Source organism: Oncorhynchus clarkii, chromosome 22 (genome assembly GCF_045791955.1).
Source record: "Oncorhynchus clarkii lewisi isolate Uvic-CL-2024 chromosome 22, UVic_Ocla_1.0, whole genome shotgun sequence".
Taxonomy (NCBI): domain Eukaryota; kingdom Metazoa; phylum Chordata; class Actinopteri; order Salmoniformes; family Salmonidae; genus Oncorhynchus; species Oncorhynchus clarkii.
In genome coordinates this window covers 42,540,134-42,553,243 of record NC_092168.1, presented here as the reverse complement: position 1 = coordinate 42,553,243, position 13,110 = coordinate 42,540,134, and the positions used below count along the sequence as shown (strand labels likewise).

At 42.1% G+C, this 13,110-nt stretch overlaps 1 protein-coding gene across 1 annotated transcript in view; it reads right to left on the bottom strand.

The window, feature by feature from the left end:
* LOC139380931 (contactin-associated protein-like 5) overlaps window positions 1-13,110 on the bottom strand; it is a 131,699-nt gene that overhangs the window by 49,807 nt on the left and 68,782 nt on the right. Inside the window, exon 4 of the mRNA XM_071124100.1 lies at window positions 9,815-9,962. Within this exon, the coding sequence (XP_070980201.1) occupies window positions 9,815-9,962 (148 nt within the window). The remainder of the gene's footprint in view (window positions 1-9,814; window positions 9,963-13,110) is intronic.

The window sequence follows — 13,110 nt, the reverse complement described above, 5'->3', positions numbered from 1 at the left end:
ATCGTGTTTTCGAAAATTGCCCCAACGATAGCTCTCTCTGTCACATCTGAGCTGTGAGTTTTCTGTTGCCACTAATTTTGAGGGGAATTCAAGTGGCAAGTCCCATTTCTCTCAACAGTATTACATTTTCACCACAACTTTTGATTGGAAGTACATGTCAAACTTGCAATTTTTTTGACATACTTTTATCACAATTCTCTAGCTCTGTCTAATAGATTCCCTAACACTGTGTCTCTGCTCAGTGCTCAGTTCATGTGGATGGGCCTGAACTGAAGACATAATGTAGTAAGTTACAGCAGCAGGGGAAACGTTGAATTCCTGTTTTTTAAAGCCTGGATGCATTATATTTTCTGTTGGGATTCAGTTTGTGTAAGTAAAGCTGTCTGAGTAAATAATGAAATCTCTAACATGCACCTGCTATTCCAATGCAGAACAGAAGAAGGGTGATGTGCCTAGAGAAACAAGGGAAGCTATGAGTAGAAGACATGTTTGGGCAAGCTGTTCAAAAAAGGTTTGCTTTACATTGTATCATATACATGACTATGCAAATAACTTTTGGAACTATCACTTATTGAAGAATGTCTAACACATTCATGAACACACAAACAACATGCTAGAATTCCCCTAGCTTTTTCAAATGGTTTACTCAATCTAATGAGACAGTATTGTGTTTCAGTGGAAGTCACCGTGGGATAAAGAAGGTTAGGATTCATTTAAACTCCAAGGTTTTTACCCATATGTATATGCCCAAATATGAAAAGTTAATAACTTAGCTGGTATGAGATGATTATACAGGTGAAGTCGGAAGTTTACATACACTTAGGTTGGAGTCATTAATACTTGTTTTTCAACCACTCCACAAATGTCTTGTTGACATCTGAAGGTAATTGGTTGCACCAGATCTTATTGAGGGCCTTCATAGCAAAGGTGATGAATACATATGCACGCACCACATTTCAGTTTTAATTTTAAATTTATTTTTTTAAGTAATTTTTTTCTCATTTCACTTCACCAATGTTGAATATTTTGTGTATGTCCATTACATCTAATCCAAATAAAAATCTATTTAAATTACAGGTTGTAATGCAACCAAATAGGAAATAATAATTTTGCAAGGCACTGTATGTATGTATGTATGTATGTATGTATCAATGAGACATTAAGATAGTTATCACTATTAGTTATTTATTGTGTAGGGTGCTATCCTACTTGAAATAAAATGATGTAAGAGAAAAAAATGGCCACGTTAGCTACCGTAGGCGACACGGCCGTGATACACAAATAGGAAGAACCCTCAGGTTGGCAGCCATGCCAAACCGTCTTGAGAGGCAACAAATCTCCCCAATTAGCTGATTCGCTTTTCAAACATCCACTCCTTTCGACACACCTACTCGCCCATACTCCTCCATCTACAGTGCCTTGCGAAAGTATTCGGCCCCCTTGAACTTTGCGACCTTTTGCCACATTTCAGGCTTCAAACATAAAGATATAAAACTGTATTTTTTTGTGAAGAATCAACAACAAGTGGGACACAATCATGAAGTGGAACGACATTTATTGGATATTTCAAACTTTTTTAACAAATCAAAAACTGAAAAATTGGGCGTGCAAAATTATTCAGCCCCCTTAAGTTAATACTTTGTAGCGCCACCTTTTGCTGCGATTACAGCTGTAAGTCGCTTGGGGTAAGTCTCTAACAGTTTTGCACATCGAGAGACTGAAATTTTTTCCCATTCCTCCTTGCAAAACAGCTCGAGCTCAGTGAGGTTGGATGGAGAGCATTTGTGAACATCAGTTTTCAGTTCTTTCCACAGATTCTCGATTGGATTCAGGTCTGGACTTTGACTTGGCCATTCTAACACCTGGATATGTTTATTTTTGAACCATTCCATTGTAGATTTTGCTTTATGTTTTGGATCATTGTCTTGTTGGAAGACAAATCTCCGTCCCAGTCTCAGGTCTTTTGCAGACTCCATCAGGTTTTCTTCCAGAATGGTCCTGTATTTGGCTCCATCCATCTTCCCATCAATTTTAACCATCTTCCCTGTCCCTGCTGAAGAAAAGCAGGCCCAAACCATGATGCTGCCACCACCATGTTTGACAGTGGGGATGGTGTGTTCAGCTGTGTTGCTTTTACGCCAAACATAACGTTTTGCATTGTTGCCAAAAAGTTCAATTTTGGTTTCATCTGACCAGAGCACCTTCTTCCACATGTTTGGTGTGTCTCCCAGGTGGCTTGTGGCAAACTTTAAACGACACTTTTTATGGATATCTTTAAGAAATGGCTTTCTTCTTGCCACTCTTCCATAAAGGCCAGATTTGTGCAATATACGACTGATTGTTGTCCTATGGACAGAGTCTCCCACCTCAGCTGTAGATCTCTGCAGTTCATTCAGAGTGATCATGGGCCTCTTGGCTGCATCTCTGATCAGTCTTCTGCTTGTATGAGCTGAAAGTTTAGAGGGACGGCCTCGGTCTTGGGGACGGTCTTGGTAGATTTGCAGTGGTCTGATACTCCTTCCATTTCAATATTATCGCTTGCACAGTGCTCCTTGGGATGTTTAAAGCTTGGGAAATATTTGTGTATCCAAATCCGGCTTTAAACTTCTTCACAACAGTATCTCGGACCTGCCTGGTGTGTTCCTTGTTCTTCATGATGCTCTCTGCGCTTTTAACGGACCTCTGAGACTATCACAGTGCAGGTGCATTTATACGGAGACTTGATTACACACAGGTGGATTGTATTTATCATCATTAGTCATTTAGGTCAACATTGGATCATTCAGAGATCCTCACTGAACTTCTGGAGAGAGTTTGCTGCACTGAAAGTAAAGGGGCTGAATAATTTTGCACGCCCAATTTTTCAGTTTTTGATTTGTTAAAAAAGTTTGAAATATCCAATAAATGTCGTTCCACTTCATGATTGTGTCCCACTTGTTGTTGATTCTTCACAAAAAAATACAGTTTTATATCTTTATATTTGAAGCCTGAAATGTGGCAAAAGGTCGCAAAGTTCAAGGGGGCCGAATACTTTCGCAAGGCACTGTATATTGGGCTGCAGTGACCCATACTCCGCCATCTATATTGGGCTGCAGTGACCCATACTCCGCCATCTATATTGGGCTCCAGTGACCCATACTCCTCCATCTATATTGGGCTGCAGTGACCCATACTCCACCATCTATATTGGGCTGCAGTGACCCATACTCCTCCATCTATATTGGGCTGCAGTGACCCATACTCCGCCATCTATATTGGGCTGCAGTGACCCATACTCCTCCATCTATATTGGGCTGCAGTGACCCATACTCCTCCATCTATATTGGGCTGCAGTGACCCATACTCCGCCATCTATATTGGGCTGCAGTGACCCATACTCCTCCATCTATATTGGGCTGCAGTGACCCATACTCCACCATCTATATTGGGCTGCAGTGACCCATACTCCACCATCTATATTGGGCTGCAGTGACCCATACTCCGCCATCTATATTGGGCTGCAGTGACCCATACTCCACCATCTATATTGGGCTGCAGTGACCCATACTCCTCCATCTATATTGGGCTGCAGTGAGCCATACTCCGCCATCTATATTGGGCTGCAGTGACCCATACTCCACCATCTATATTGGGCTGCAGTGAGCCATACTCTGCCATCTATATTGGGCTGCAGTGACCCATACTCTGCCATCTATATTGGGCTGCAGTGACCCATACTCCGCCCTCTATATTGGGCTGCAGTGAGCCATACTCCGCCATCTATATTGGGCTGCAGTGAGCCATACTCCTCCATCTATATTGGGCTGCAGTGACCCATACTCCGCCATCTATATTGGGCTGCAGTGACCCATACTCCGCCCTCTATATTGGGCTGCAGTGACCCATACTCCGCCATCTATATTGGGCTGCAGTGACCCATACTCCGCCATCTATATTGGGCTGCAGTGACCCATACTCCGCCCTCTATATTGGGCTGCAGTGACCCATACTCCTCCATCTATATTGGGCTGCAGTGACCCATACTCCTCCATCTATATTGGGCTGCAGTGACCCATACTCCGCCATCTATATTGGGCTGCAGTGACCCATACTCCTCCATCTATATTGGGCTGCAGTGACCCATACTCCGCCATCTATATTGGGCTGCAGTGACCCATACTCCGCCATCTATATTGGGCTGCAGTGACCCATACTCCGCCATCTATATTGGGCTGCAGTGACCCATACTCCTCCATCTATATTGGGCTGCAGTGACCCATACTCCGCCATCTATATTGGGCTGCAGTGACCCATACTCCTCCATCTATATTGGGCTGCAGTGACCCATACTCCTCCATCTATATTGGGCTGCAGTGACCCATACTCCGCCATCTATATTGGGCTGCAGTGACCCATACTCCTCCATCTATATTGGGCTGCAGTGACCCATACTCCACCATCTATATTGGGCTGCAGTGACCCATACTCCACCATCTATATTGGGCTGCAGTGACCCATACTCCGCCATCTATATTGGGCTGCAGTGACCCATACTCCACCATCTATATTGGGCTGCAGTGACCCATACTCCTCCATCTATATTGGGCTGCAGTGAGCCATACTCCGCCATCTATATTGGGCTGCAGTGACCCATACTCCACCATCTATATTGGGCTGCAGTGAGCCATACTCTGCCATCTATATTGGGCTGCAGTGACCCATACTCTGCCATCTATATTGGGCTGCAGTGACCCATACTCCGCCCTCTATATTGGGCTGCAGTGAGCCATACTCCGCCATCTATATTGGGCTGCAGTGAGCCATACTCCTCCATCTATATTGGGCTGCAGTGACCCATACTCCGCCATCTATATTGGGCTGCAGTGACCCATACTCCGCCCTCTATATTGGGCTGCAGTGACCCATACTCCGCCATCTATATTGGGCTGCAGTGACCCATACTCCGCCATCTATATTGGGCTGCAGTGACCCATACTCCGCCCTCTATATTGGGCTGCAGTGACCCATACTCCTCCATCTATATTGGGCTGCAGTGACCCATACTCCTCCATCTATATTGGGCTGCAGTGACCCATACTCCGCCATCTATATTGGGCTGCAGTGACCCATACTCCTCCATCTATATTGGGCTGCAGTGACCCATACTCCGCCATCTATATTGGGCTGCAGTGACCCATACTCCGCCATCTATATTGGGCTGCAGTGACCCATACTCCGCCATCTATATTGGGCTGCAGTGACCCATACTCCTCCATCTATATTGGGCTGCAGTGACCCATACTCCGCCATCTATATTGGGCTGCAGTGACCCATACTCCTCCATCTATATTGGGCTGCAGTGACCCATACTCCGCCCTCTATATTGGGCTGCAGTGAGCCATACTCCGCCATCTATATTGGGCTGCAGTGACCCATACTCCGCCCTCTATATTGGGCTGCAGTGACCCATACTCCTCCATCTATATTGGGCTGCAGTGACCCATACTCCGCCATCTATATTGGGCTGCAGTGACCCATACTCCGCCATCTATATTGGGCTGCAGTGACCCATACTTGGATGATGAGGGCCAGCTATGCAAAAGGTATTACAAAGCAGTGCAGTGCAAGGGAGGTTTAGGTGCAAAATGACATAAAAAAAACTATTTTACACATAACATTTGCATTGTAACATAATTCTACTCGCAACTAAATTCAGAAAATATATTTATTGACAATGACATGAATGTAGTGGAAAATAGAGAGTGAACAAATGTCAACGATAATGAAGGCCAGTGATGAAGATGCCTCTAATGACTTGCTGGCACAGAGGCCCAACGTGATGATTCAATCATGATTTATGGCATTGTTTGAATGGCAGACCATCCATGGGCTATCATAGGGGTCAAACACACCTTATCTGTGGTAATCTCGATGAAGAGACATTCCCACAGAAGTCCTAGGGTCACTGAATCCAGGAGAGGTGTGAAGACTGACGAAACTTGAAACGACGCAATGAATGTTACTGTGTGAATTAAATTGTCATGGTTGGATTGTTTCATGAGTTCATAAAGAACTTTGAATTTTGATATGATTCATTGTACTTACTGTAAGTGCTATGGATGTATCGTTACAGTGTTATCCAGTTTGTGGAATGGCGGATAGTTCAAAGAGGAGCAACACAGAGGTGTGCTCCTATCAAACAGTGTATCATGTAACATACATGAAGTAGAGAATGCGTGTGAAGTGTTATGCCTTTTGTTTAAATGTTTTGGGCCATTCAAAGTGACGTTAATTAGACGATGGGAGACACTAGGATTCGGTGCTCTTGGAAGAATAAATGTTGGTTTAAAATGTCAATCATGGAGTAATTTGTAAACCGATCCCCTGATGTACAGTTGAAGTCGGAACCTTATATAAAACCCGTTTTTCAACCACTCCACAAATGTCTTGTTAACAAACTATAGTTTTGGCAAGTCGGTTAGGACATCTACTTTGTGCACTTTGTGTCATTTTTCCAACAATTGTTTACAGATAGATTATTTCACTTATAATTCACTGTGTCACAATTCAGGTGGGTCAGAAGTTTACATACACTAAGTTGACTGTGCCTTTAAACAGCTTAAAAAATTTAAGAAAATGATGTCATGGATTTAGAATCTTCTGATAAGCTAATTGACATAATTTGAGTCAATTGGAGGTGTACCTGTGGATGTATTACAAAGGCCTACATTCAAACTCAGTGCCTCTTTGCTTGACATCATGGGAAAATCAAAAGAAATCAGCAAAGACCTCATAAAAAAAATTGGAGACCTCCACAAGACTAGTTCATCCTTGGGAACAATTTCCAAACTCCTGAACATACCACGTTCATCTGTACAAACAATAGTACACAAGTATAAACACCATGGGACCATGCAGCCGTCATACCGCTCAGGAAGGAGACACGTTCTGTTTCCTAGAGATGAACGTACTTTGGTGCGAAAAGTGCAAATATATCCCAGAATAACAGCAAAGGACCTTGTGAAGATGCTGGAGGAAACAGGTACAAAAGTATCTATATCCACAGTAAAACGAGTCCTATATCGACATAACCTGAAAGGCCACTCAGCAAGGAAGAAGCCACTGCTCCAAAACCTCCATAAAAAAGCCAGACTACGGTTTGCAACTGCACATGGGGTCAAAGATCGTAATTTTTGGAGAAATGTCCTCTGTTCTGATGAAACAAAAATATAACTGCTTGGCCATAATGACGTTTGAAGGAAAAAGGAGGAGGCTTGCAAGCCAAAGAGCACCATCTCAACCATGAAGCATGGGGAGTGGCAGCATCATGTTGTGGGGGTGCTTTGCTGCAGGAGGGACTGGTGCACTTTACAAAATAGATGGCATCATGAGGGAGGGAAATTATGTGGATATAGTGAGGCAACAACTTCCACATGGACAATGAGCCCAAGCATACTTCCAAAATTGAGGGAAAATGGCTTCAGGACAACAAAGTCAAGGCATTGGAGTGGCCATCACAAAGCCCTGACCTCAATCCCATAGAAAATTTGTGGGCGGAACTGAAAAAGCGTGTGCGAGTAAGGAGGCATACAAACCTGACTCAGTTACACCAGCTCTGTCAGGTGGAATGGGCCAAAATTCACACAACTTATTGTGGGAAGCTTGTGGAAGGCTACCCGAAACATTTGACCCAAGTTCAACAATTTAAAGGCAATGCTACCAAATACTAATTGAGTGTATGTAAACTTCTGACCCACTGGGAATGTGATGAAAGAAATAAAAGCTGAAATAGATCATTCTCTCTTCTATTATTCTGACATTTCACATTCTTAAAATAAAGTGGTGATCCTAACTGACCTAAGTCAGTGCATTTTTACTAGGATTATATGTCAGGAATTGTGAAAAACGGAGTTTAAATGTATTTGGCTAAGGTGTATGTCAACTTCCGACTTCAACTGTACATAACCATGCTATCAATTACAACAGGGCACTGTCAATGATGGGGAATGCTCAGAACAGTAGTGACAACAGTTCAAGTGATTATTAGTGAAAATAGCTCCGATTTGTGGACCTTTTATCAATCAGAAGTGTGAGGGTGCAGGTGAACGAAAACCAAAATGAGATAAACATGGGATAGACATGGACTTGAGTCTACAGATTTGTTTTTCTCCAGATGTTTTATACAAATAAAGACTTGCTAAATTGTGAAAATTCTTCATTTTTACATGTTCCTCTGTAACTTTGAGGAAGATCCCAACATTTATTAACATTTTCACCGTCATTGTAAAGACCTTGTTATTTTGTTGCTTTGACAAAGTCATTGCTGTCGATTATTATTCATTTAAAGGTAAAAAAAACTACAAAAAAATCACTTGCTAATTGAAATGCATTTGAATTTGTATTTATTATGGATCCCTATTAGCTGCAGCATCTACTCTTCATGGGGTCCAGCAAAATGAAGGCAGTTTGCAAAATGAAGGCAGTTTGCAAAATTAAGGCAGCATTCCAGGTGACTACCTCATGAAGTCACCTGGAAAAGAATGCCAAGAGTGCGCAAAGGCAGACAGTGGCTATTTGAAGAATCTCAAATATAAAATATATTTAGATTTGTTGAACCCTTTTTTGATTACTATATGATTCCATATGTGTTATTTCATAGTTTTGATGTCTTCACTAGTATTCTACAATTTCAAAAATAGTAAAATAAAGAAAAACCTTTGAAAGAGTAGGTATGTCCAAACGTTTGACCGGTAGTGTATAGATATATATATTTTTACAGTACTTAAACGGTGGAACGGCCCATAAGTGGAAGTTTGCCATCTATGACATGTTCAATGGTAACATATGGCTCTTCATTTGCTTGCTATTAGAGCACCCTGGAGTTACATTTTTTGCAGTTTAAGTGAAATGAGTTGCTGGTGAAGCTGCATGTATTAGCAGAGCACACATTCATCCAACATGAATACAGGGATCATGCTGTGGTACCATTCGGCATTATTTGAAAGTGCTCGCTCGGGAATAATTATAACTGTCATAGTGCAGTATTTCGCTGGCTGATCCAGTTAGTGCTACTTCAGAATGTGTGTGAAAGGCGTCCCAGTGAATCCCCTTTATTTATTTAGCATTACCCAGGCAGGAACCGGCTCTTAACTGGCACGCCTGCCTGGCTGTCGCTGTCTACCTCTATTAGCTGGTAGGATTGTGTTTCGGTCAGCATTTGCTTTGATCTCGTTTGAAGGAAAAATGTCTCTTCACCTTGCAGACACTATACAGTATCTCTTTAAATAGTGTGCGAAACAGGATGGTTACAGGATGGTTACATAATCATTACAGGATGGTTCCACAATGATTACAGGATGGTTACACAATGATTACAGGATGGTTCCACAATGATTACAGGATGGTTACACAATGATTACAGGATGGTTACACAATGGTTACAGGATGGTTACACAATGGTTACAATGACATAATGCTATTTTCTAATGGAAACCACTGTCAACAAGGGGATACAATCAGCCCCATGATAGATGACATGCTTAAACAAGCCTCAATGTCATCCGTAATAGATGTTAGAGTCTGCACAGGTCTGACCGCACTCTTGTTAGAACATGTTTCCTTGCAGTCCAGGAGTCCCCCAAATTACCACATGGGTATGAATCATGGCAGAATAGGATGATATTAGCTGAACGTGTTTGTGTTCTGTAAGAGCTGGGGGTCACTTTAATGTAGTCACAGCCCATATGGTCTGAATGTAAGGGCTGGTGGTCTGATCACTCACTGTAGGCACTGCCTATATGGTCTGAATGTAAGGGCTGGTGGTCTGATCACTCACTGTAGGCACAGCCGTAGACCTCCACTCTGAGTCCCACCCAGCCACTGGGGTTCCAGTCCAAGGGGACGAAGCGCAGGAAGCGGCTTCTGATAGAGTGAGACAACTTGTGGTGGACGACACCGTCAGCGTTCACATTCCCCGCAAACCTCTGCAGACAAACAGAGGAGGAAAACAGGAGGGAGAGCAGGGGGAGAGAAGAGGGAGAGAACAGGTTTAATAAGATGTAACAAGTTTCTCAGCGTTCATGCAGTGTCACTACATTTACCCTGTTGGGTGAGGTTTATGACCCCCCCATAAATACCTTTCCCCCCTTTCTCTCCACTAGACATAATGGACTCTTGGAATGCTCTTTGTTAACGTAGAGAGAGTATGGTAACATTAACAGTTTTGGGAAAGATACAATATTTCAGTAATCCAACCAGTTGAAAGTGTCCATTGGTACTTAAAGAATATGATGTCAGATCAGTTTGTGTCTGGGACATTATATCTGATGATAGGATGACATAAATTGTATCTTGGAAAGTCTACACATTATAGTTATCAGATTCACATGGAATTGTTGTGCCGCAGCTCTATAAACACACCCTGTGGTGCCCCAGGTTGTTAACGAGTTCATTGTTGCATGGTTTAATTCAATCACGTAATCAATCAAACGTTAGGTAATAAATTTGATAAAATGCCTGTCACATAATTTAATCAGTCAGAGACACGACAATGGTAAAGGTCAAAATTACAGTACACCTACTGTAATATTAATACAACATCAAAGCAAGTACTGCGTAATACAATACACAATACAATAAACGCTACCGTGATCAGAATGAATGAATGAAATGCATTGAGGAGAGGGGTTTGTACTTCACAGTATTTTACTGTAATTACAAGGGCTTGGTACAAGCAGATTGGCTGCTGGGTAAAGTGTTTACATATTACAGCATATTAATTCATATTTGGTGTATTATATCACTTGCACGTCTAGAGGCCTTAACAAAGGCTTCCAAACTGGCAGTGACAATAGGGCAAAACAGACCAAAAGGACATGGAAAAATGTTGAACCATTTCAGGTTTAAGACTTGCTGCCACTCCAATCTGTCCCCTATACAATTTAAATTAGTGGGGCACTATAACCACATAGGAGTTCAATTGGTACAGCCTTCTCACTCATGGGTGCAACAAATATAGCCTCTTAAAAGGCACGCCTCCAAATATGTTAATGACTCAGGAACAACGATATCATGAGCCCACTAGTGATCAAAAGTGTTTTGGAACTTCAAAGATACGGTACGATAATGTATTCTGTAAGATGGAATTAAGGTAGCATTCGATAATTTACAGGATGTGTCAGAGTATTTTACTGTTGATAATAACCCAAATGACCTTATAATTACATTTTTCAGTTCATGTCCACAGAAAGTGTACCTTTAAAAATGTACGTTTAATTAAACCTGCTCATCATGTAAATGACGTCATCGACGTCGTTCAACTCTATTCAGTGATAGAAAGTGAGTAGAAATGGAAGAAGTACTGTTTTTTCTTCTATATAACATATGAACAGTTCAAACACATGGAGACCTTTGGAGGTCATATAAATCACCATGATAAATGACATCTCTTTCTCTCAAATGAGTCATATACAGCAAACCTAAGACCAATTTTTTTGTGTGTTTGGGCCTAAATTGATGAGTGCATGGTGTAACCTTGGAAACACATGTATAACAAGTGATTCAGCAGGGACAGTGACCTCAAGCTTTGCAGCTTGCTTTTAAAAAGCCCCAGCAGTCATCTTGCATCATGTCAGGAAGATTGTTCTCCCATATGAGTGATCTATTTTAAAGCACAATGGAAACCAAACCCTGTCTCAGAACAGCCATTGTTATTCCAGATCGGAAAAAATGGCGACAGCGCATCCATCCAATTACTGTGCAGATGTGAACCAGAGTATCTGGAACCCTGAAGGGAGCCGAAGACCTCCCATTGGACGACAGAGCTTCATGTTAGGCACTGTCTACATAAACAGCTCAACCCCACAGTGACTTCATTCATTCTATTTCTGTATCCATCCTGAACCGCCGGTCTCCCTCCCTGTTCATTAGGACTCTTTACTCTTCCTCTCTCATGACGAGGTCCCTAATGTCACATACATCAGCTGAACACACACAAGCCCCTGGGTACACCGATTCACGCCCCTGCTCTATGCTATGCTGCTACTGCTAAGATATATTCTCAGTATATGAGAATTCAAGATAACAAAATTCTTAGACTATACACTGAGTATACAAACACATGAAGAACACCTATTGTCCTGTAGTCCAATGGGAGGTCTTCTCCTCCCTTCAGGGTTCCAGATACTCTGGTTCACATGACGACATAGACTAAACAGGTGAATCGAGGTGAAAGCTATGATCCCTTGTTGATGTCACTTGTTAAATCCACTTCAATCAGTGTAGATGAAGTGGGAGATATGTTAAAGAAGGATGTTTAAGCCTTGAGAGAATTGAGATGGATTGTGTATGTGTGCCATCCAGAGGGTGAATGGGCAAGATTAAATATTTAAGTGCCTTTGTTGAACGGGGTATGGTTGTAGGTGCCAGGCGTACCAGTTTGAGTGTATCAAGAACTACACTTCTGGGTTTTTCACACTTAACAGTTTCCTGTGTGTATCAAGAATTGTCCACCACCCAAAGGAATTCCAGACAACTTGACACAACTGTGGGAAGTATTGGAGTCAACATGGGCCATCATCCATGTAACACACTTTAGACACCCTTGCAAAAAGATGACTTAGCTACGTGTCAAGCACAAAGAGCACCTGAGAGCCATGGTTGCCGGGCTTACAGGGGAGGCTAAGACAGCTAAGCTCTCCAAGGGGGCCTACGCCAAGCACTTTGTTATCTCACTGCATTGGATGCTACTCTACACATCCACATTGGTAAACATTACAGACAATCTATTATTTACTCTGTTCAATGAGGAAGAAAACACAGAATAGCATCTGGGATGGAAAACTTTGACAAAATATGATTTCCATCATTCATCACAATACAATACATTGTCCATCATGAAGATATGAATATGACAAAGGCAGACTTGTATATACTGTATATTCTCGATATGGGAGAAATACGAGCTAATAATCACAGAGGCTGTGATCTTATGAGATCTTTGTTTACTTTGTTTACATACTGTAAATAAATATTTTCTGTTTGATTTACTTGAAAGGATGCTGGTATGTCTCCCATATTGATGTGTACAGAACTAAGCTCTGGCTCTTCTCAGAACTGCCTTTGACACAATAT